This window comes from Protopterus annectens, chromosome 16.part0 (genome assembly GCF_019279795.1).
Source record: "Protopterus annectens isolate FY-2018-M chromosome 16.part0, PAN1.0, whole genome shotgun sequence".
In the NCBI taxonomy this organism is placed as follows: Eukaryota; Metazoa; Chordata; order Ceratodontiformes; family Protopteridae; genus Protopterus; species Protopterus annectens.
Genome location: NC_056750.1, coordinates 640,271,210 through 640,294,656, shown reverse-complemented (window position 1 = coordinate 640,294,656; position 23,447 = coordinate 640,271,210). Strand labels below are relative to the sequence as shown.

The window sequence follows — 23,447 nt, the reverse complement described above, 5'->3', positions numbered from 1 at the left end:
AAATATGTTCTCTTTTAAGTGGCCTGGTGGACGTCTGCCTAGAAACCAGTGATTGCAAGGGTATGGAGGGCTCAAACAGTTCCTCAGAAAATACGGCCCCCCCTCCCAGTGGTGAAGACTGGCGCCGGAATAGCCTCTGCGGATGTGCTCTCGCCTACGGATAGTGCGGCATCCTTAGCGGTACCAGCGACATCTGGATTGGCAGATCTGGGTCCAGATCCTGGATCTAGGCCAATGTCGGCCACAGGTTGGGAATCGTTTGAAGAGGCTCAGCAGTAGACAATGGATGTAAGGTCCTGGCCTTTTTTGCAGTTCTACGGACACGTCTCAGGAGCCCTCCAACCATAAGGTAAGCTGCTTCAGATGCTAGTTTTCAAGGTAAAGATTAAGCGCATGCAAGCGACTATGTAGTGTCTTAGGCACAAATGCATGGTAAACAGGGCAGGCCTTGTGGTTGTGCGACTGTCCCAAACAGAAAAGGCACTTATCGTGGGCATCCTTATTATGAGGGATCTGATGGCCATACTGACACTTTCTCTTTCTGAATGACATGATTAAGCAATACTAATTATAAGGAGGACTGAAAATGTCCCCAATGAGGTACTTATCTTATGAAACGAATCCAACGTCAGAGGTAGCAGAAACACCTGGCGTACGACTGGCAGCTGAAAAAGGGCTGGTGCGTGCTGACGTCACCTTTATGGCCCAGTACTCTTGGCCATGTCAAATGTCTCGCTTACCATGGAGGGATTGAAAGCTTTTGTATACTGGCCATATGTACGCAAGACTAGAGGAGTAAACCCATAGGCAGAATACTGCATCATGGGAATAGAAAGACATACAAAAATGTGCCCAAGATCTTGTAGTTCCTTCTCTTTTTCCTCAGTTGGTTTAAAGAACTCTGCAACTGCACAGCCAAATAAGGCCTTGTTGTCTAAAGGTGTGTCCATGAGCTTGGCTTTAATAATATCTGGCAAAGGCTGCAACCTAGTCCATGAATACCTTAAGACAGACCCTGATGCTGCTGCTCTGGCTGAGGTCTCCACACCATCGTAACTATATTTTATGGAATGCCTAGTAACCTGGCTGCAAGACTTAAGAAAACGTATGTTGTTACCATAACATTCCATCTGTGTTGTTAACTTTCATTCATTCATGACTGGATATCGGTTCCATCCTCATAACAGTCAGCCATTATAGCAAGTTCGCAATAGCCCAAAAAACTCTCGAGCTAAGTTTACCTATAGTGCCCTCCTCCCTATCACCTCAGATTGTGTTTGCCATAAGAAAGAAAGCGGAGGCTTTGTCTGAACAAATTCCCTATCCTGAAGCTCGGACCAGATGCGAACCTCCAAGTGTTTTTCGGAGGGGGTAGGAGGGTGGATATCATGAAAGAATGCAACAACACAGATTGAATGTTACGGTAAAGAACATAACTAGCTCCTCGTCGTGTCCTGCAGAGCTCTACAAGCAGCAGAGAGTGAAAGAGTGACTTTCCTTGATTTTTAAGTATTTTTTCTGGCTTTCGTTTTAATTACTGTATCTCGACTGCATTTCGCCTAAAAAACACCTCTGCATATTGTTTACACTGTACCTGTGTTGATTCTAAGCTGTTTGCACTTTAAAAAGTTATTTTTTGCTTAATTTAACTGTTAGGCTAACGCACTCAAGTGCGCTAGCCGTTTTATAGCATTTACTGTTTGCTACTGTATCTTTTTCTTCCGTCCCTGTAATAAAAAAAAAAAAAAAAAAAAAAATAATAAAAAAAAAATATCCTTGTTTTCCCGCCTTACTGAACTAGAATAGTCCAGTCTTCAGATTTTGCTGATCACTGGGCTTTGTCATAGTTCCTGTGCTATCCATATCCTTATTTGGACAAGAGGAAAGCTTCTTTGTTCACCAGTGAGAGTGGGGAGCACTGAGCAACCTATTTGTCCCTAGAGGTTCCAGCCCAGCAACTTGACGTTTATTGGCCATTTTGGGTCAATTCCTGGCTCTTTTCAACCCCCTGCTATAAAGCCCATTTTTGCGCACTTTTGTGCTTGTATACGACTCAGCACAGCTCCACGTGGTGTCCTGCAGAGTTCTACAAGCAGCAGAGAGTGAAAGAGTGACTTTCCTTGATTTTTAAGTATTTTTTCTGGCTTTCGTTTTAATTACTGTATCTCAACTGCATTTCGCCTAAAAAACAGCTCTGCATATTGTTTATACTGTAGCTGTGCTGATTCTAAACTGTTTGCACTTTAAAAAGTTATTTTTTGTTTAATTTAACTGTTAGACTAACACACTCAAGTGCGCTAGCCGTTTTATAGCATTTACTGTTTGCTACTGTATCTTTTTCTTCTGTCTCTGTAAAAAAAAGAAAAAAAAAAAAAAAAATCCTTGTTTTCCCGCCTTACTGAACTAGAATAGTCCAGTCTTCAGATTTTGCTGATCTCTGGGCTTTGTCATAGTTCTTGTGCTATCCATATCCTTATTTGGATAAGAGGAAGCTTCTTTGTTCACCAGTGGGAGTGGGGAGCACTGAGCAACCTATAATGTCCCTAGAGGAGTGGTTCCAGCCCAGCAACTTGTAGTTTATTGGCCATTTTGGGTCAATTCCTGGCTCTTTTCAACCCCCTGCTATAAAGCCCGTTTTTGCACAAAGTTGCTCATAGAGCAGCATCGGTTAATCAAGTTTAAACTATTTCTGGCTCCGTAAAGTGTGCTCTTCAATTTTTCCCTTAGAACTGCCCTACTTGCAATCTAAACAGCCTATTCTCTATCTGAAAAGCCCAGCACTTGCTCCTAAAACATTTTTATACAGGTAAAGCACTCAAACAAAAAGAAAGTACTTCATTCACCTAAATCCCCTTGAGTACCCATTTCCCTATAGGTCCTTTCTGACTCAGTTACACAGCAATCTTTTACACTATTCTAGCATGTCGAAGGGTCAGTTGCTGGCGTCCTCTCCTGTTCAGCTGGTGAATCTGGGAATCTTGAGGCAATGTTACAATTGCCTCATGTACACAGACAACCCTCTCCTCCTCCCAACAAATACAAATATATGTGAGAGATGCAACTATATAGCCAAACTGGAGGCTGAGCTCTCTTCAACTCAGTACTGGCAAAACCAGTCAGGAGGAGAAGGTAACCACGCACACCGCAAATCCAATCTCACATAGACCTATCACAACTGCAAACCAAACACAAACACACAAAAACATTCTCGGAGGCTCCGATTAAAAATCTACCAAAACAACAGAGGCCTCCAAAGCAGACACCCAAGCGACCACTACCTCAAGACATAGCACATGCAACACATAGTTCACAAAGTCAGTGTGCTAAACAGTCACAGCCCTTAAGGCCAAACAACATGCCAGACACACTTGTAACAGGTGACTCCATAGTCAGACACACTGACGTCCCGCTCACCAGACTGAACAAGGAAAGGGTTTACAGTAAGCTGCCTGTCTGGCGCTAGAATCCGCCACATAACACAAGCACTCAGGTCACTCCAAAGCAAGTACAAATATGACTCGGTCATTGTCCATGCCGGTGTGAACGACCCGAGACGTACCTCCCTGGACTACATGAAAAGAGACAGAGGAGCTCTCTGATTATGTAGCCCAGGCCGGTATGACCCTGACCCTGAGCAGCATCTTACCCTCACCAAGAATGATGCCACAGTACAAAGACAAAATGATCAGTTTTAACAATTGGCTTAATTACTGGTGTCATTCTAAGGGGATCCAATGTCTGTCTGCTTGGGATGACATGTTTGACAGGCCACGCTGCTTCGCAAGGGATGGCTTGCACCTGTCACCCCTGGGCTTCCGGATATTGGCCAAGGCTCTTGCCACCCCCATAGTGCCTTTTTTAGGCAAGGCTCAAAAGACAAACCTACCTCCCTAGAAAACACAACTGGAAAAAAACTAATGGTAATGCTGCTCAATGCCAGAAGTCTTAACCTCAAGATGCATGCTCTCGAAGCCCTCCTCAGTAAGGAGAACATCGATGTTTGTGCAGTGACTGAAACCTGGTTCAAGGCTCCCGAGAGCACCCCAGCACTACAGGTTTTACCTCATATCATGCTTTCCGGCCCCAAAACTTGGACCGAACCACAAAAGGAGGGGGAGTATCCATATTCATCAAAGATACCCACACCTCCAGGTTAGTGGCAACGCACAAAGCATCGGAGACCATCCAGGTGCAACTAACCATAGGCAAAACTGCCCTACAGTTTGTAGCATGCTACAGACCACCCTCTCAAACTCAGGAACCCCACTCAGCCTTCCTGAAGACACTGGAGAGTATGAATGTCTCTCCAAATACCATCATACTGGGAGATTTCAACTACCCAAACATAGACTGGGAACATTACTCAAGCCCAAACACCCTAGCCCAAAGGTTCCTAGAACTCAAACTCAAATGCGATGGAACAACTAGTCACCATTCCCACAAGAGGAGATAATATACTAGACCTGATCATCACAAACATGGGGACAAGATGCTCCACACCGGAAGTATACCCCTCACTGGTGAGATCAGACCATAAATTAATCTCACTGGAAATCCACATCCCGCCCCCACCCCTTGCACAAAAGACCACAGTGAAGAACTTCTCAAAAGCCAACTTCACACTTCTTAAGACTGAAGTGGTATCCTTCAAGGCCCCTGGGCCAGTGGAAACCACAACCCACACTCCTGAATTCTTTATAAATGCCTTCTACGGGCACCTTCAAGAATGCATGGATCATGCGATCCCAAATAAAACCAAGACCCATTCCCCCAAAGGCAGGCGCCCTGTCTGGTGGACCCCAGCCATTAAACTTTACAACAAGAGGAGGAAGCTACTACATGACAGAGCAAAATCCCTAAAAGGGAAGGCATCTCTGATCAGTACTAGCAAAAAACTACGACCACTCATAAAATCATCCAAGGCCAACTTTGAGGAAAAAAATCGCAAAAGACAATCACAAGGCCTTCTTTAACTATGTTAGAAACCTGGGTGGAAACTCCCAGATATGCTCAGAGTAAGTCCAACATGACACAAAATACACTGAACCCACAGACATTGCCAACATTCTGGCAGACAGGTTCAGTGCAAATTTCTCCCCCCACCCAAAGGAGAAATATCTATCCCAGCAGAGTGTAGCCTCCCAAACATCTCAGATGCCCAGGTGAGAGCCGCCCTCTCCAAAGCTAAAAACACAGCATCAATGGGACCGGACGGTGTCCCAGGCTGTGTGCTACATGAACTCCAAGAGGAACTAAACCCGCACATAAGGCTGTTGTTTAATCTTAGCCTTACTACAGGATACGTACCCAAAGAGTGGCGTACAGCAACAGTGGTCCCACTCCACAAAGGCGGTGCTTCTACGGACCCTGGAAATTACCGCCCCATAAGCTTGACGAGCCTGGTCTGCAAAGCTATGGAAAGGATCATTATGGAACTCATAAACAAAGACATTGGGGACCTACAGACATTGGATCCTACCCAATATGGCTTTGTCAAGGGCAGATCCTGCCTGTTGAACTTGGTCGACTTTTTTGAAACAGTCACTAATGCCATTGATGAGGGTAAGGCAGTTCACACAGCCTACCTTGACCTTGCAAAAGCCTTCGACACAATACCCCACTCGGGCATCATAGACAAACTCACCAGCTTAAATGTAAACCCATATGTCACAAGATGGGTTGCAAATTGGCTCAAGGACAGAACCCACAAGGTCAGAGTTGCTGGAGCCATGTCAGACTCTAAGCCGGTCACAAGCTGTGTCCCACAGGGCTCAGTCCTGGGACCACTCTTGTTCGGCATTTACTTTTCCGAGGTGCAGGCAAACATAGGAGGGTTGTGGCTGACAAAGTTTGCAGATGACTGCAAACTGGGCGCCATAATTGACACTCCAGCGGACACAAGCATCCTTCAGAGAGGCCTCATAGAAACAGATAATTGGTGCCAGAGCCATGGCCTTAAGCTGAACGCCAAAAAATGTATAGTCATACCCTTTGGGAAAAACAAGGTACCCACAAATTACCACATAGGTGGTAATCCTTTAAGTACGGAAGAGGTAATCAGGGACCTAGGGACCCAAGTTGACAGTAACCTCTCATTTGACACTCACATTGCCAAAGCGGTTAGGAAGACCTTCTATATTGCCCACCTTATCATGAAGGGATTCACATCTAGATCAAGAGAGATCATTGTGCCCCTGTACTCTTCTCTTATCAGGCCCATGATGGAGTACAATGCCCCATTTGGGATGCATCTTACCCGACACCTGCAGCAGTTGGAAAGACCCCAAAAGTTCCTCACCAAGAGGATAAAGGGTCTCACACATATGTCATATGCTGCCCAGCTGAAGAAACTCCAGCTCTATTCAGTCACACTCAGAGATGATCTATGCCTGACATACAAGGCCATGTCCAATCCGGAATTAATGGACATGCTCCACCTCAAAAAATCTAAATCCACCAGAGCCACGAGAGCAAGAGATTTGAACCTCAACTCAGAAATAAATAGGACGTGCTGGAGGGACAGATTCATAACCCAAAGGCTCCCTACACTCTGGAACAGAATCCCAGTCCATGTTAGGCAGAGCCCCTCACTAACTCTCTTCAAGAGAAATCTTGACGAGTGGATGGGAGATCATAGGTTTACCACGGGGGTCATCTCTGTGTCACTACTAGACAGAGGCACAGTAACCTAAACCCTAAATGGGCGTAGTATTCTCATCCTAAGGGGTGGTGAAAGCCACACACACTCTGGCTAGGCTTATAAATGCCCTAGGGCCGATAGCCTAGTAAGAACCTATGAACCTTAGATTTTTTTAATCTTCATTCATTCATAAGTGATGGGACAAAGTCCCTAGCTACTTCATGTCCTGGGAGGCACTATGGAAGGATATCCCTGAGCACCACTGAGCCAAAGGATGCTCTCCCCCTAATGACCAAGTCCAATTTGTAATGAGTGAAATATGAGGAGTAGCCCATGTTGCTGCTGCACAAATGTCATCCATGGAAGCTCTTGAATGGAAGGCAACAGATGTCACAACTGTTCTGGTTATATGCGCAACATATTCTCCTTTATTAGAAAAATTGGAGAAGACGACTTGTGTGATTAACAGTCAACGCCGAAATAGCTTTGGGTAAGGAGGAGGGGTTAGTACGGACTGATACACTGTCTTTATGGAAAACCATGCAAGGGCATTTTATGCACAAAGCTTGAAGTTCAGATATTCGCCTTGCTGAGGTAATTGCTACCAAGAAGAGTTTTCCAGGATAAAAAATTAATATCTCAAGTGGCAGCAGGCTCAAAGGGAGGACGAGTCAAGGATTGTAGAACTTGTGTCAAATTTTAAGGTTCGATTGGTTCTTTGAAGGGTTGCCTAATGTGTGACACCTTTCAAAAAGCTCTTACAGAGATGGTGAGATATCAAAGAGGAATCCTGAAAGCCACTGAAGTTTAAAATAGCAGCCTGGTGTACTCAAATATTGGAAGCTGCCCTACCCAAATGGAGATTTGATAAATAGTCCAGTACAAAACTCAGCGAAGCCGAAAAGGGGTCTAGTCTTTACTCGAGAGACCAAACTATGAATCTCTTCCATTTGCCGAGATAAAGTTTTCTAGTAGATGGTTTGTGGGAAGCCAGAAGAATGTTTCGTACAGGGGAAGATGGATTATTCTAACAGAAAACACACAACGCACTCGAAAAAAAAAACGACAGAACCTCCAAATGAAACACTTGATTCTTTCTCTGTCTCGGCAGAAAATGCCTTCTAGGACTACATAACTAACAGCCAACACACATTTTATATACACTTAAAATTAATATCAAACAATTATTCAATCAAAAAATTAAAACGCCAAGTTCTTTAAAGTAACATTTGCCAATTAAACTTCATATTCATTCTCTTAGGAACCAAGGTGTCAAATTTCAATAAACAAATAGCTTCTTTGAAAAGAAGTTTATTTTTTCCACTACCTTCACCAAAATGAATTAAATCCATTTTTTCCAAAACAGTGGCCTATAGACCCCTAACAGTGCTTTTAAAAATTGTTGTGCCACTTAACTTTGTTCTTTTTTCAATATCATGATGATGTTCTAAAACCCTTAATTTGAAAGCCCTTTGAGACTCTCCAATATGAGCCTTCTGTGCGGAGTCCGCATGTCCTCCCTCTAGTCGCGTGGGTTTCCTCTGGTTCCCTCCCACATCCCAAAGACATAATATAGGTAGACTGGACATACTAAATTGTGCGTGCATGTATGCCATCTGTGGAAGGTTGGGTGCTGGGCTGACAACTCGACACCTTAAAACTCCCACTGCCAAACAGGAGCAGAGAGGTGATCCACTGTGGCGACCCCTAACCAGGAAAAGCCAAAAGAAGAAGATGGTAGTACCCCTATCGTATGTCTTGGCTGACGACTTGTAGCTTTTAAATAATGTATATCACCTTGAAATTTTCTGTGTACCTTAGTAGTGAGTCTTCCACCTTCACTTAACTTTAAATCTACATCTAAAAAAGAAACTTCCGACCCTATTTGAATTCCATCAAACTGTAAATTAAATCTATTAACTTGCAACTCATCCAAAAATACTTTTAAATTTTGTTCACCATCTTCACAAAATTAAATAATCTATAAACCTATAATAGCATTTAACATACTGAAGAACTTTTTTTTTTATATATATAAATGCATTAAAACTCAAATAGCCCCATTGTTAAATTAGCATATGAGGGGGCGAAGGCCGCACCCACAGCTATACCACATTTTTGATGGAAAACATTACTGAACTAAAAAAAAATTCCTAGTCAAACAAAAACGTACTAATTCCACAATATATTCAGTTGTGGGGGACTCACCAAAATAGAATCTAACAGTCTCCAGGCCATGGCAATGATTAATGTTAGTGTATAAACTCTTAACATCAAGAGTGACCCAATACATGTTCCCTGCTCATTGTACCGACTGCAATTTTTCTAAAAAATCAAAAACATTCTTGACATATGCTGGCAAAAAAATAACTAAGTAGCAATAAAAATAGCAACGTCCTAAATTGTATGTAAAATAGTTTCTTCCTGAGACAATTGGATGTCCTGGGGGTGCCCAAAGATTTCTGTGTACCTTGGGTAAATAATAAAATGAAGCAATGGTATATTTCTATATTAAACTTTTTCTTTAAGTCATCACTAGTGAGGTATCCTAGTCTTAACACCTTTATTAAGTAACTGTTTATATTCCTCCATTGCTGCAAGATACACAGATATATCTACTTTCTCAAAAACCTTGCTGTCATTTAAATGTTCATAACACATTTTTAGACACTGACACATGCATAATAACCAACTTGTTACCCTTGTTCAAGGGCTTAAAAACCAAGTGATCACATTTAGACATGGTTAACAATGCTATCCATTTGTTTCGTGTTACACTGAAAACAAGAGGCTAGATTACTCTGCCTGGCAATTACTGGAACTGGAAGAACGCAGCTGTCAGCTTGAGACTCTGTCTGGATGGATGAACCCTTGCGGGTGCGACAGCAAATCTCGAGTTGGATCCAGAATCCACGGTCGGCGGACTAGATGAGGCTAAAGGAAGGTGAACCAAACTTGTTGGGGCCAATAGGATACAATGAGGATTACTAGGTTTCTCAACCAAAAAGCTTTCTTTAGGAATTGTAGGATCAGAAGAGGAGGAGGAAAAGCATAAAGTCCCGTGGGCCAATCATGTATTACAACGTCCCATGTGGACTCCCACTGGGGGGGGGATTAGGGCAACATAGCTGCTGCATTTGTGGTTTGCGGAGGAAGCGAATAGATCGCAAGGATGGCCCCATCGACTGAAAATCTTCGTCGCTATGACAGACTTGAGGGATCACTCGTGAGGCAGGAGAATGCATCTGCTCAGCTTGTCTGCAATCACGTTGGAATCTCCTTGAATATGCGTTATCAGAAAGCGGTTGGAAGATACTGCCCATTACCAAACTCTCATGGCTTCTCGGTTATGATTTGGTTCCTCCCAGTTTGCTGATATACCAGACTACAAACAAGTCTGACTGGACAGCAACTGTCCTTGATAGGACAGACTGGAATGCTTGCAATGCTAGAAGCACTGCCCTCAGTTCTAGAGCACTGCTATGCAGGTTAGCCTCCATGGGGGACCAAGTGCCTTGGACTGTTTCCCTGGAAATGCCCCCCCACCCCCATCAGGGAAGTGTTTGTGGTCACTATGGCCTTGGGCTGAGAGAGTGAGAAGGGATGACTCCATAGGTCTTTTTTCTGGCTTTATCCACCAAATTAAGTCTTGCTTGCATTAATTTGTTATGCGGATCGGAAAGGACATAGGATAAGTTAAAGGGGACCACTGCGATGCTAGGAGCCATTGTAGCAGTCTCATGTGTAGTCTTGTTAGGGGAACTATAGTAATTGATGCTGCCATTGACCCTAGTAGTTGAAGGACTACACGAGCTGAAACCTTGTCTTCAGAGAGAGCATCACACGGAGTTAAGAACCTTAATCTTTGGAGCCTGTGAAGCGGGAGGACAACTAGGAAAGACTGAGTGTTAAAAGTTGCTCCTATGAATTCCAGAGTTTGAGTAGGAGTCGAATTGGACTTTTCTTCATTTTGTGAAATCCCCAAGGATCGTGCTAGCTTTGGGATGCAATGTAAAGCTATAAAGCAGCAGACGCTTAGAGGCAGTAAGGAGCCAATCTTCTAACTGCGGAAACACCCAAAATCCTTGCAGTCAAGTGAACTGTTATCATTGCTATGCATTAGAACACACTGGGGGATGTAGAGAGACCAAAGGGCAGTGCTCGGAATTAGTAATGATTGGCTCCCAGCCAGAAGCAGAGAATCTCCTGGAGGGTTACTCCATTTTTGTGATGATACAAATCCTGGAGATCTACCGATCACATCCAATAGTCTTTCTCCAGGAACAGAAGGATAGACTGAACCGTGACCATCCTAAATTTTGCCTGACAAACTTGTTTAAGATGCCGAGGTCCAAAATGGGCCTCCAGTCCCATCTTATTTTTGGCACTAAAAAAACCTAGAGCAAAATTCAGATTCTATCTAGTCTGGTGGAACTGTTTGGATGGCTCTTTTTAGAAGCAGCTTTTGTATTTCCTCAGCTGCTACATACACTTGACTGGGTGGAATTTGCCTTTGAGGCTTCAGGAAAGAATCAAAGGGATGTGATAACCTCTGGTAATTCTCATCTGCACCCAAGAATCTGTCGTTATGGATTGCCAGGCAAGGTGGTGCAAAGAAAATCATCACCCCCGACTGCTTCCAGAGATAAGCAATCGGGCCGCTCTTCAGGAGCGCTGACAGGGCTGTCTGGATAAAGTGTCTCTAGATCCCCAATTACGGGGAACCCCAGCCTTGAGAGGGGTGTCTTTCTGATGAGCTCCCCCCCCATCTGCCCCGGGGGGGGGGGGTATCTCACCACGTGTGTCGCGAAAGGGACCCTGGGCTTTCCTGTACCACATCTTTCCACTCCTCTGATTCCCAGAGTAGGATCGCTAGGGAGTGGAAAATGTATGCCCACGGCAGACAGGATCTTGCTGTCCTTTTCACACCTGGCAAATGTCTCTCTTTACCTTTGGGCCAAAAGCAGAGGAAGCGTCAATGGGAGCGTTGACAAAGGAAGACTTAAAAGGGTCCACAAAACTCACACAGGCGCATCAGTGTGTGACGTCTAATGAAATTATCTGCACTCGTTCGGTAGTATGCAAAATCAACTGCATGGATGAATTAGACATGGACTCTAGGGTAGCAAGCCGTGAGGCAACTTTGTCATGCATCTCAACAGATACTGCTCCTGGCCAGGGTTCTCGAAAGTTCCGTGATCAGGTCTCTCTGAAGACAGGTAAAGTGTGCCAAGTAATTCAAGGACTGAATGGCAAAGGTCGATGAAGCTTACACCTGCTTCCCTAATATATCATTTTGAGACTCCCTGTTTGGAGGATGGATGGACAGCAGGACACTCCATTGCAAGTTCTTTCCTAGTGGCCGCCGCCATCACCATTGCATCTACTGCCAAGCCTTTGGACAAATGGGGGTGATCCTCTGGAAAAGAGAATTTTGTCTGGTCTCCAGGAGATGGGCTCAACGGTGTAAGGACTCTTCCAGGCTCGATGAACTGAACTAGATCTGCAGGCGGGGTTGCCCAGGAAGTAGAGGGTTGAGCCTGAAAAGCCTGAAAGAATAGAGACTCCTCAGAAGAAGGGTTAGAGGACTTCCAGTCTCCCCGCTGCTTTAAGATTTTTAGTATGTCCCCAAAAGAGATATCCTTAGGGGATGACTGTACAAACCCTTCACCCCATCAGTCCATCTTTGGTGAAGGATTCTTCAGGGGAATCCACGTGCTTCCTCTTGCACCATCTCTTGTGGGGTGCTTCCTCATCAGGGACATCTGATGAGAGGGTGCACTGTGGTAGGGTATCTTGAGGTTCATATGCCTGATGTCCCAGAGTAGTGGACTGTGTCAGCTGTGGTTCAGAGGACATGTATGTGTGGTATTTCGGTGCCAAAGGGACCAGCTGCGAGCCTGTTGAGGCAAGTGCCCTCTCCATCACCTGGAAAGCAAGCCCACCCGAACAGGGATGGGAGCCCAGAACAGAGAAAAATAACCTTGCGACCGGGGTCACACCCCACTCCAATGAGCCCACCCCCAAGGAAGGAGCGGCAAAAGGATTCTGTGCCGTCAAAACAACCAGAACCATAGTAGAAGGCGCCATAGAAAAAAATAGGTACCGTGCTAAGGGTCACGGTGCCAACAGACCAGTCATGATCCCAAGGATGGGTCGGCTCCGACTTGAGTCGAGGACCATAGGGTAGGCTCTGGAGCCATGGTAAGATCTAACAATGGAACAGAAGCTAGAAAAAGGATAGGCGTTGGCAGCTCCAATACCTGCAAGGAGGTCGAAGGAGGAATATATGTCTGGGTCTGTGGAGAAAATCTGTGGAGGATTTAGGAGTTGGAATTCCTCTGGCCGCCAATAGCTGATCCACGACTTTCACTACATTGAGTTCCAAAAGGCTCCTGCAGGAGCGGGTTGACATTCCCAATGGAGAGTCAAGCCGCTCAAGAAATGAGCTCAACTGTTGTCCAAAATAGGGATCTACCGACAGGGACTATAGAGTCTGAGGTAAGACTTTGCCCTTCGGCACTGTGGTCAAAGGACCAGTAGGTTGCATTGGAAAGGGGGGGGGGTAGTGACCTGAACTGGGGAGGCTATTTTTGGTGCCGAGCGGGGCATTGGTACCACAGCAGTGGTTGGTACCATAAGTATTGAAGCTATGGTCAGTTCTGTAATAGAGGACTACACTGTAGGAGGAGTATGAGGAAACTGTCGCGAGAGTGTAGAAGTCAATTTCGGATGTCTTGGTTCCATAGGGGACTTAACAGATTTAGGCTCACTGGTAAGAGGAGTGGAAGGTACAGACAAACTCCTCCTCTTATGTTCCTTATTTAGGCGGGGTTGAGCCCTCCACCTCAGATAAAGCCTCCGAGAAAGGCGCTTTCAAGAGACCTTTCAGTATCAATTTGTTCTTTCTCTCAAACTGCAGGCACTAAAGCCCTTACATAGGTCACATGGCGGTTGAACTTTCAAGAGCAGAACACCAAGGCAAACAAAGGACAAATGTATGTTGGAATTTAGCATTTTCCTGCCACATTTATTGCATTGTTAAAAGCCTGTTGTTCCCTATCAGCCATTATCACAAATGATTTACAATTCAAGACATCTACAGCAGCTGGAAAGGCCACAGAAGTACCTCACAAAGATGATTACTGGCCTAAACAAATGCCCTACACTGACCGCCTCAAAAAACCCCAGCTTAACTCTGCAGCATATCGCCTATTCCGAGGTGATCTCTGCCTAACATATAAAGCTGTGTCAAACCCAGAGCTGTTGGACATGCTACACCTAAAGGAATCGCAATCCCTCCGAGCTACACACTCTAGGGACCTAAACCTTGTCACCACAATAAATAGGACACTCTGAAGGGATAGATTCCTGTCCCAGAGACTTCCTAAACTCTGGAACAAGCTACCCATCTATGTCAAGCAAAGTTCTTCATTAGCACTCAAGAAAAATCTTGATGAGTGGATGGGAAATAGGAAAAACACCCTGGGGATCACATCTGTCTCTGCTGGACAGTGGCACAAGAAAATAACTTTGAGTGGCGTAAGCTATGGTACTTTGCTGGCTAGGCTTACATAGGCCCTTGGGCAGACAGCCTAGTACCTACCTATGAACAGTAATGAGGGAAAAGCCCTGTCAGAACAGTAGTAGACTAAGCAGAGGCGAGCACACACACACATACACACACACACACACACACACACACACACACACACACACACACACACAGTCAGTCAAGAAAGAAAGAAAAAAAAAAAAAAAAAAAGACTTTCTTGGTTACCAACAATGGTAATAAAGAATACCCAAGGGGTACAGGGAAGGAAAAAGAGAGGGGGGTGAATACCAGCAATGGTATTAGAGATTACCACAGAGATGAGGGAGGCCCATACCACCAATAATACGAAGAAATTTGGTAAGGAAGCAGGGAAGAATCACTCAAACAGAAACAGTAAGCAAAATAACTACTACTAAAGGGGAAAATCTCAAAGGAATAGAAATATTAAAGTTGAAATACAAAATCTAAACCACTTAACCTGAAAGCTGGCTGGACACGTCTTGACACTATACGACAAATGAGATCTGAGGTGATAGAGAGAAGGGCACTATAGGTAAGCTTAGCTTGAGTGTTTTTTTAGGTTGGTGCGAGCTTGTTATAACGGCAGACTCGGTTCCAAGGACGGAACCAATACCCATCAGTCACGAATGAATGAATGAAGATTAACATCACACTGGTAGATATTCTGGCCTTGTTGGGGGTTACCTGGAGGTGCTGAAATGAGTTTCATAGCATCTGTCAAAACAAACAGCGACTATTTAGCCATATGGGTTTGGTAATTCATGGCTCTGAAAGCCAGAGTGGCAGACGCAAACGTTTTTGCCCAACCTCTCCATAATTTCACTCTCCTTAACATAGGGAAGCAAGTAGGTGGAGGTTAACAGCTTAGAAGCCTTATCTGCAGCTACAGAAATGGTAGAGGGGCCAGCAGACAGAGCTTAAAAAGGAACTTAGCATCCTCAGGCACTCAAGAATTTATCAGGGCGTGTTAGGAGTCTGAGGACTTGGAACCAGCATAAAATGCGTCCAACAAAGCAGGCAGGACAGGGGAAATGGCAAAGGGGTTAGGGGACTCCATTTGCAAGAGGTCATAATACCTCTTCTGGGTCTCCGAAACCTGACAGCAGTCCTAGCTGAAAAAATCCTTCATCTGCGCAAAAGTCTCCCCCGGAGAATCTCTGCCATTAGACTCCTCCTTTGGGGAAGCATATCCTAGAGGAGAAGCAATCTGTAAGAAGCAAGTTAAAAACAACTCCAGAGCCTGTACAGGAACTGAAGGCTGGTGTAAGGCTACAAAGGCGTTAAATAGGCCTTGAGAAAAGGTCTGCCAGTCAGGGGTTTGGTCGTAAGGGATAGCCCTGCTGGGCAGAACAACTACTTTTTTTCTTCTTAGGGGCCTATGACATGCAGTAAAGAGTTGGAGAGCCAGACATCAGCCATTCCATGATGTCCAAAAGAACATCTTGAACGACTATGAGTAACCCCCACATGGGCTTTCAGAAATGAGCTGTGGTCCGCCCACCAGATGACTGGCTGAGACGCCTGCGAGACCCTCTGCGACAAGCTAACAGACTCATTGACAGCTTCCCCCTTGAAGGAGATTCTGTAGTGTCCGCTGTGGCCTCCGGGCCTTCATCGATCTAAGGAGGAACACCCAGAACAGAGAGAGCAGCCGTAGGGTCAGGCTGAGGCTTTCTGGCCTTCTTTGGCTGCAGCTCTTCCGAAGGTTCCAACATCGGGCCCGTATCCTATACTAGGCACTTAACTTGCTCGTTGTCTAAGTACAGCCTAAGGGACAAAATATGGCGCCTAAGGGTTTTAGAGATGAAGGCTTTGCAAAAATCACAAGACATACGACAGTGTTCAGGGCCTAAACGGAAAAAAACAGAGCTCGTGGGCATCTATGTGGATACATTTGCCCTTTAAAGCTGACATTAACTCACAAGAAACAACACAACAGCAATTTAAACAAAAAAAAAAACATATAGGGTACTTATCTGAAGCACTAGCGAAGCACAAAGGTGATTTTCCAAGGCGAGCGACAACCAGAGCTGGCAATCAAACAAGGTGCAAAAATGTTCTGAGGTAGGTTTATGGCGGACACACACTGTGTGATGCGGGCCGTCACATGTACCTTCGCAGTAGCATTTTAACATTGGTAGAACGTCTGGACATACGAGTCAACCGGAGGCGGACTCCCTCATGTTATGGATACGGCAACATATCAACAGAAGGACATCAATAGTATACACGCTGTACTCTTAAATTACAATTAAAAAAAAAAAAAAAAAAAAAATACTCCGCCTACATGACAGTAATATTGAAATTACGTTCATTTTCTAAAGCATACAAATTTCTGCTAAAGAACTACTTGAACACAAACAGCAGGCATACACTACTAAAAATGTATAAAGTACAGTTTTGTACCTACCATAAATGTAGATGTTCGAAGATCCACATTGCTGCAGTCCTTGCACTTGGGTAGTCCGCTGTCCTCGGTCGGCCCGAATATCAAAGTATAAGGCTGACGTCGATCAAGGCGCATTTGACTGACATCAGGACGTCAGGGTACAAAGGCGCATGACCGACGTCATATCCTCAGTCTTTTCTTGCCCCAGATGTCAGAAGACCCTAAAAATAAAGGTCAAAACCAAAAGACAGCAAACACCCAACCAACCACCCTTGCACTAACTATATGTACAAAATATACAATATACACAATATGTACAACCCAACCCACACAACCACCTCTAACTGCAGAGGGGAAGGAGGGAGGGTAAATTGGACTGCAGCAATGTGGATCTTCGAACATCTACATTTATGGTAGGTACAAAACTGTACTATGTTCTTCATCTCACATTGCTGCAGTCCTTACACTTGGGTAGAATCCCAAAGCAGAGGTAAGGGAGGATGGCCAACTACAAGGAAGCAGGAGCTGCCAACATGCCCTGCAAAACAGCAGTGGCAAAACCAGCCCTGGATTTAGAGTAAAGTGGCAGGTGATAATGCCTAGAGAAAGTATGCACTGAACTCCAAGTAGCTGCCTCCAAAATATCCTTGGTTGCCACTCCCCTCAAAAAAGCTGTTGAAGTGGCAGTAGCCCTAATGGAATGAGGCCTAATCCCAGCTGGAACCTCCTTGCCATGATGGGAATAACAGAAAGCAATGCAAAACCCAATCCACTTAGAAATAGTTTGTTTAGACACAGGCTTGCCCTGAGAACTCAAAGCAAAAGAAACAAACAACTGCTGTGACTGCCTGAACCCTTTAGTTCTGTCCAAATAATAACGCAACTGCCTGTGTACATCTAAAGTGTGCAAAATCTTTTCCCCTTTATTTTGGGGATTTGCATAAAAAGTAGGCAAATGAATAGTTTGGTTTAAAGCCACACTAGAAACCACCTTAGGCATAAAGGAAGGATTAGTACGTAATGATACCCTATCCTTATGGAAAATCAAGAAAGGCTCAACTGCCATAAGGGCCTGCAATTCAGAAACCCTTCTTGCAGAGGTAATTGCCAACAAAAAAGCAGTCTTCCATGATAAATATTTCAACTCAGAAGTAGCTGCAGGCTCAAAAGGTTGTAGAGTGAGTTTCTCCAACACAAAATTGAGATCCCAAGCAGGAGTAGGAGCTCTTCGTGGGGTCTTATATTCTTTGCCCCTCTAAGAAATTGCTTGAATAAAGGATGAGAAAACAATGGTGGGACACAATCATAGTGAGCCGAAATTGCTGCAGCATGAACCTTAATAGAAGAGAAAGACAAACCCTTGTCCAGTAACTCAGTAAGATATTGAAGAGCCACACTCAAATTAGGCTCAGAAACATCAAAATCTTTGCTGCACTCCAAAATAAAAATCTCTTCCATTTATCTGCGTACACTTTCCTTGTACTAGGCCTTCTAGCTTCCAAAATCACATTCAAAACTTGTTGCGGAAGTTGAGACCCTCTATGGTTCAAAACAGAATATGCCAGGCTGTCAGGTGCAGAGAGTGAAGTTTGACATTCAGCAAATGGCTGTCCTCCTGTGACAACAGGTGTGGAATTGAAGGCAAAGGCCATGGAGGCTTCCGTACCAGACTTCTCAGTAATGGGTACCAGTGCTGTCGAGGCCAATCTGGAGCTATTAAAATCATCCTTGGCTTGTCCTGTCTGACCTTTAGAAGTACCTTTGGGAGGAGAGGCAGAGGAGGAAAGGCATACACATGAAGATTGCTCCAATTGAAAGAAAGAGCATCCACTTTCCAAGCTGTGGGATGAAACCTTTTGTGCAAAACTTTGGCAGCTGATGGTTTAGTGGAGAAGTGAACAGATCTATGTCTGGAGTTCCCCATGACACTGTCAATTTCTGAAATACATGAGGATCCAATTTCCACTCGTGGGGATCCATAATTGCCTGCTCAACACATCTGCTAAGGAGTTCTGTGCTCCTGGCAGAAACCTTGCCTGAAGATTGAGCTGTAAACTGAGAGCAGTCTCCCACAAAATCATTGCTTGCCTGCATAGAGGATAAGAATGTTCCCCTTGCTTGTTGATGTACCACATGACAGTTGTGTTGTCTGTTAGAATCAACACCTGCCCTGGAAGAAGCAATTCCTTGAAAGCTATTAATGCAAACTGGACTGCTAACATCTCCTTCATGTTGATATGTAGATGTTGTAGTCTGACAGGCCACTTGTTTTGTATCCACTTTCCATGTAGATGAGCTCCCAAGCTTTGTCTGAGGCATCTGTCGTTAAAATCTGACTCGCCTCTGGCCGGGTCACAGAGAGTCCCTTGTTTAGGTGACATTCCTGAGCCCACCATAAAAATTCCTTTTGAATGCAAGGTATTATTTGAATGACAGTGTCCAGATCCTGGCAGTGCTGTGTCCATACATTTTTGAGATACCATTGTAGCTTCCTCATATGCAGTTTGGCATTGGGAAGCACCAGAATACAAGATGCCATGAACCCTAATGCTTGAAGGACTGTCCTTGCAGTCAGCACGGACTGATGAGATAGTTGACGGAAGTAAAGGGATAGACTCTTTTGTTTGTTCGGGGTTAGAAAGGCCATCTGGGATGCTGTATTCAGTCTCACACCCAGAAAGCACATGTCCTGAGAGGGTACTAGACTGGACTTTATTTCGTTCACAGAATACCCCAGGCATCTTAGCACTGCTATCACATATTCCAAATGATGAAGAAGCTCTTCCCTTCCTTGAGCCAAAATCAGGCAGTCGTCCAAATAAGGATAGATCTGTATTCCTTTTAACCTGAAGAAAGCTATCACTGGAGCCAGAACTTTCGTGAATACTCTGGGCGCAGTAGATAAGCCAAAGGGCAATGCAGAGAACTGATAGTGAGAAGTCCCAGCTCGAAAACGCAGATACTTCCTGCAACTTAGTCTGATAGAAACATGAAGGTAAGCCTCCTTGAGATCCAAAGTTACCATCCAATGATCTTTGCCCAGCAGAGGTAAAAGCTGCTGTAACGTCAACATTTTGAACTTGGGAATGTCCAGATAAGTGTTGAGGGTAGATAAATCCAAAATTGGTCTCCACGTGTTCCCCTTCTTTGGTACTAGGAACAGGCGAGAGTAAAATCCTAGGCCCACTTCTGGCATAGGGACCGGCTGTATGGCCCCTATTTGGAGTAACAGAGAAACTTGCTTGTGAGCCTCTATTCTTTGTTGAGGAGGAATGTCTGGCATGCCTTTGAAAGGAGGCAAGGTATGGAAATAAAACCTGTAACCGTGGTGTATGATATCCAATACCCATCTGTCTTGGGTAATTAAACTCCAATTTTCTTTGAAAAGTGCCAACCTTCCTCCCAAAGGTGCTGCCAGACGAGAAGGCTCTGGCAGCTGAAAAGGTAGGTCATTGGGTCTGTTTACGAAAGGACTGACCCCTGCCCTCACCCGAAGACTGTGCAGGAGAACTCCCTGTTCTAGGCCTGAAAGAGCCCTGAGCTCTGCCCCTACCACGTCTAGATCTACCCCTAGACTGGGAATCATAAGAAGGATACATCCACCCCTTAGTAGGCCAATTTCTACTAAACTTTGGCGGCTGGACCAGCAAAAAATCTTTAACAGTCTGCATAGACTTAGCCTTGTCTTCCATTTTCTTTAAAACTGCCTCAACAGGAGGACCAAACAACACATCAGATTGTAAAGGAGCATCTAAAATCCTTGTTTTAACATGTTCAGACAAATTTTGATCCCTTAGCCAGGCGTGCCTGCGAAGAACTGACCCAGTGGCAGCCACCCTAGACGAGGCCTGTACAGCATCAAAACCACATTGCAAAGAATGCTTACCCACCTGTTCAGAAACATGCACTAAATCTTGCAACTCTTTACAATCAATACCTACTGCCAGAGCATCAACCTTAGACTTTAATTGTGAAAGGAGATGGTTCTGGTATTTCAACATGTGAAACTGGCAATTCAAAGCCCTCATAGCAAGAGTGGAAGTAGTATAAACTTTCTTTCCCCATCTATCCAAGGCCCTAGCCTCTTTGTCTGCAGGAACCGGATTCTTAACAACAGAAGCCTTAACACCTTTAGGCCCCTGACTAACAGTTTCTGGGTCCGCCCTAGGACTCTTAAAAAGATACTTATGAGCTTCAGGCACCCTGTAATACCTATCCGGCTTAACAGGAGCAGGAGGCAAAGAATCAGGATTAAGAGAAGCCTCTGTAAAAACATCTTCTACTACATCCAAAACAGGAGGTATAGCCAAAGGCCTATGCTGGTGTAAAAACAAAAATTCCCTAAGCCTTTTCCTGGAATCAGAGAAGTCCTGACCTTCCCACTTAAAATGCTCCCTCATGGAATGAAGAGTTTCTGAAAAAGAAAAATCCTCAGGAGGAGAAGCAGAAGGAGTAGAATCATCCAGATCAGAATCAGAATAAGGAGAGTACTCCTGCAAGTCTTCAGCCGAAGACTCTGAAACATCCAAGCCTGCTCAAAACCCCAGCTCAGGCTCCAACCTAGGTCTCTTATCAGGAGGGGCATAGAACCCCTAATTAAAGTAATCAAATCTTCTGCCATTTTAAGCATATGCTTCTTGGGCACAGTACCTGAAGAGCTAGGGGTAACACCAACTGAAGCCAAACCTGGCCTGCCCCTGGGAGAAGCCTTTGAAACAGAAGGAGAGGGCCTAGCCACCCTAGGAAGGGAGGGGAGTATAGTAACCTGAGAAGCCCCCTCAGCCTGACTTGCCTCCTGAGAGGCCACATCTTGCAATAATAAGGTCTCACCCTGGGAACACAAAGAAACCTCCGGCGGAGCCACCGGCTCCACCGACACCTCCAAAGAACCGGTGTCCGGTACAGACGGTTCTTCTAGCCTAGGCTTAACTGCCTTGTCCTTGCGCTTCTTCGAAGAAGCGGGCGTCGGAGTATCCGACGGCATTTTATAATTACACCGCTTCCCAAAGACTAACCTTGCACAATCCAACCTTCTCTTTATAGCGCGTTTATTAAATCTAGCACAAGAGCGACAGCCAACAACGTCGTGATCAGGCCCTAAGCAAGGAATACACAAAGTATGATAATCTCTATGCGGTATCTGTTTCCCACAAGAAATGCAATTATTGACTTTTTCTGACATCCGGTAAATCACTGAGGCAAGAAAAAACTAAAATATTCCCCAACGGGGTACTTAGCCAACTTTGAACTCGGTCTGAAACTTCAAACTTGAAAAATCTCAGAACGCCAACCGGCACTTGCAATGCTGCTTCTGCATCGGACCATGCGGCAAAAAAGACTGAGGATATGACGTCGGTCATGCGCATTTGTACCCTGACGTCCTGATGTCAGTCAAATGCGCCTTGACCGACGTCAGCCTTATACTTTGATATTCGGGCCGACCGAGGACAGCGGACTACCCAAGTGTAAGGACTGCAGCAATGTGAGATGAAGAACATCTACAAAAACAGATGCAAACTAAAAAATCAAGGTTAATGGATAACCACTTACTTGAGATGCCTGTACAATGATAGGGACACCAAGCAATCTCTGACCAGTAAGACCAATGGCCAGTGGCACAGATTCTGCCTCACAGAACTCTATATAAGCAATTCCTTTTGACCTTCGTGAATTGCGATCTGAGATTATTCGGACATCACGCACCTAAAAAAAAAAAAGTTTTAACTAACTTGCAAGTTCAAGTAGCACTCTCTCAATTACTACTAAATGACTTCACTAAACAAACCTTTCCAACAGAAGAAAAAAAGTCTTCCAAGTCCCTAGATCTTATTCGTGCGGCAAGCTGCATACAAAACACAGTACGGGCATCTCTCTCTTCAGGTGACAAGTTATCAATTGGTGCTCTAAAACATAAATAAAATCTTTCATTAGCTGCCATAGACTATAAAACATTGTAGGGAGTAGCATCAACTATAAAAGCGACCTGCTCAAACTCTTAAAAAAGGAATACATCAATTTCAGTCTCATCCACAACTTCTCAAAAGAAAGTACAGTTGTGTACACTTGGCATAAATGTAAAAGTTTGAGTGTATTCACTGTTGTAGTCATCACATCTGGGTTATCTACTTGCAGGTAGCCCTCAGTCCGCCTGATTATCAAAGTCTTGGGTCCTGCACTGGCTGCTGTCTCATCTTCCATGATGTCAGGTAGTCAGGGGTATACAGTACGTAGCCGACGACATTACATCAGTTTTTCTTGCCCCCAGCTGTCAGGTGCCCCCATAATGGGAAGCAATTATATACAAGGTTACACATCCAACAAAAAAGCAAATACACTAAAAAGCTTAAAGCATAGTAAGCAAGAATAGGTAAAGTCAATACAAGTGAGGGAGGGTAACCAGGACTGCAACAGTGAATACACTCTAACATCTACATTTATGGTAAATGTACACAACTGTACTATGTTCTTCGTGTTTCACTGTTGCAGTCATCACATCTGGGTAGATTCCCAAAGCGAAGGATGGGAGGAGGTAATTAGACAGCATTAGGACCAGCTATAAGGCCCTGCAAGACTGCAGTGGCAAAGCCAGCTATGAATTTAAAAAAATTGACAAGTGGTAATGCTTGTGAAGGTATGTACAGAACTCCAGGTAGCAGCTTCTAGGATGTCCCTGGTAGGGAAACCTCTGAGATAGGCTGTAGAGGTAGATGCAGCCCTGGTTGAATGAGGTCTTATTCCCTGTGGGGTAGGTTTTCCATGATGCTTATAGCAGAAATTAATGCAATGGCCTATCCACTTAGAAATGGTTTACTTTGAAATGGCCTTCCCCTCTGCCTCTGCAG

General features: G+C 44.6%; 2 protein-coding genes across 4 annotated transcripts in view; both read right to left on the bottom strand.

The window, feature by feature from the left end:
- REC8 (REC8 meiotic recombination protein) overlaps window positions 1-23,447 on the bottom strand; it is a 1,573,438-nt gene that overhangs the window by 856,709 nt on the left and 693,282 nt on the right. The gene's annotated exons all lie outside the window — the stretch shown is intronic.
- LOC122790446 (RNA-binding protein 39-like) overlaps window positions 1-23,447 on the bottom strand; it is a 758,269-nt gene that overhangs the window by 430,521 nt on the left and 304,301 nt on the right. For all 3 annotated transcript variants that reach the window (XM_044057983.1, XM_044057982.1, XM_044057984.1), the window contains exons 7-8: window positions 22,391-22,508; window positions 22,156-22,308 (exon numbers count right to left, since the gene is read on the bottom strand). In XM_044057983.1, coding sequence (XP_043913918.1) covers window positions 22,156-22,308; window positions 22,391-22,508 — 271 coding nt within the window. The remainder of the gene's footprint in view (window positions 1-22,155; window positions 22,309-22,390; window positions 22,509-23,447) is intronic.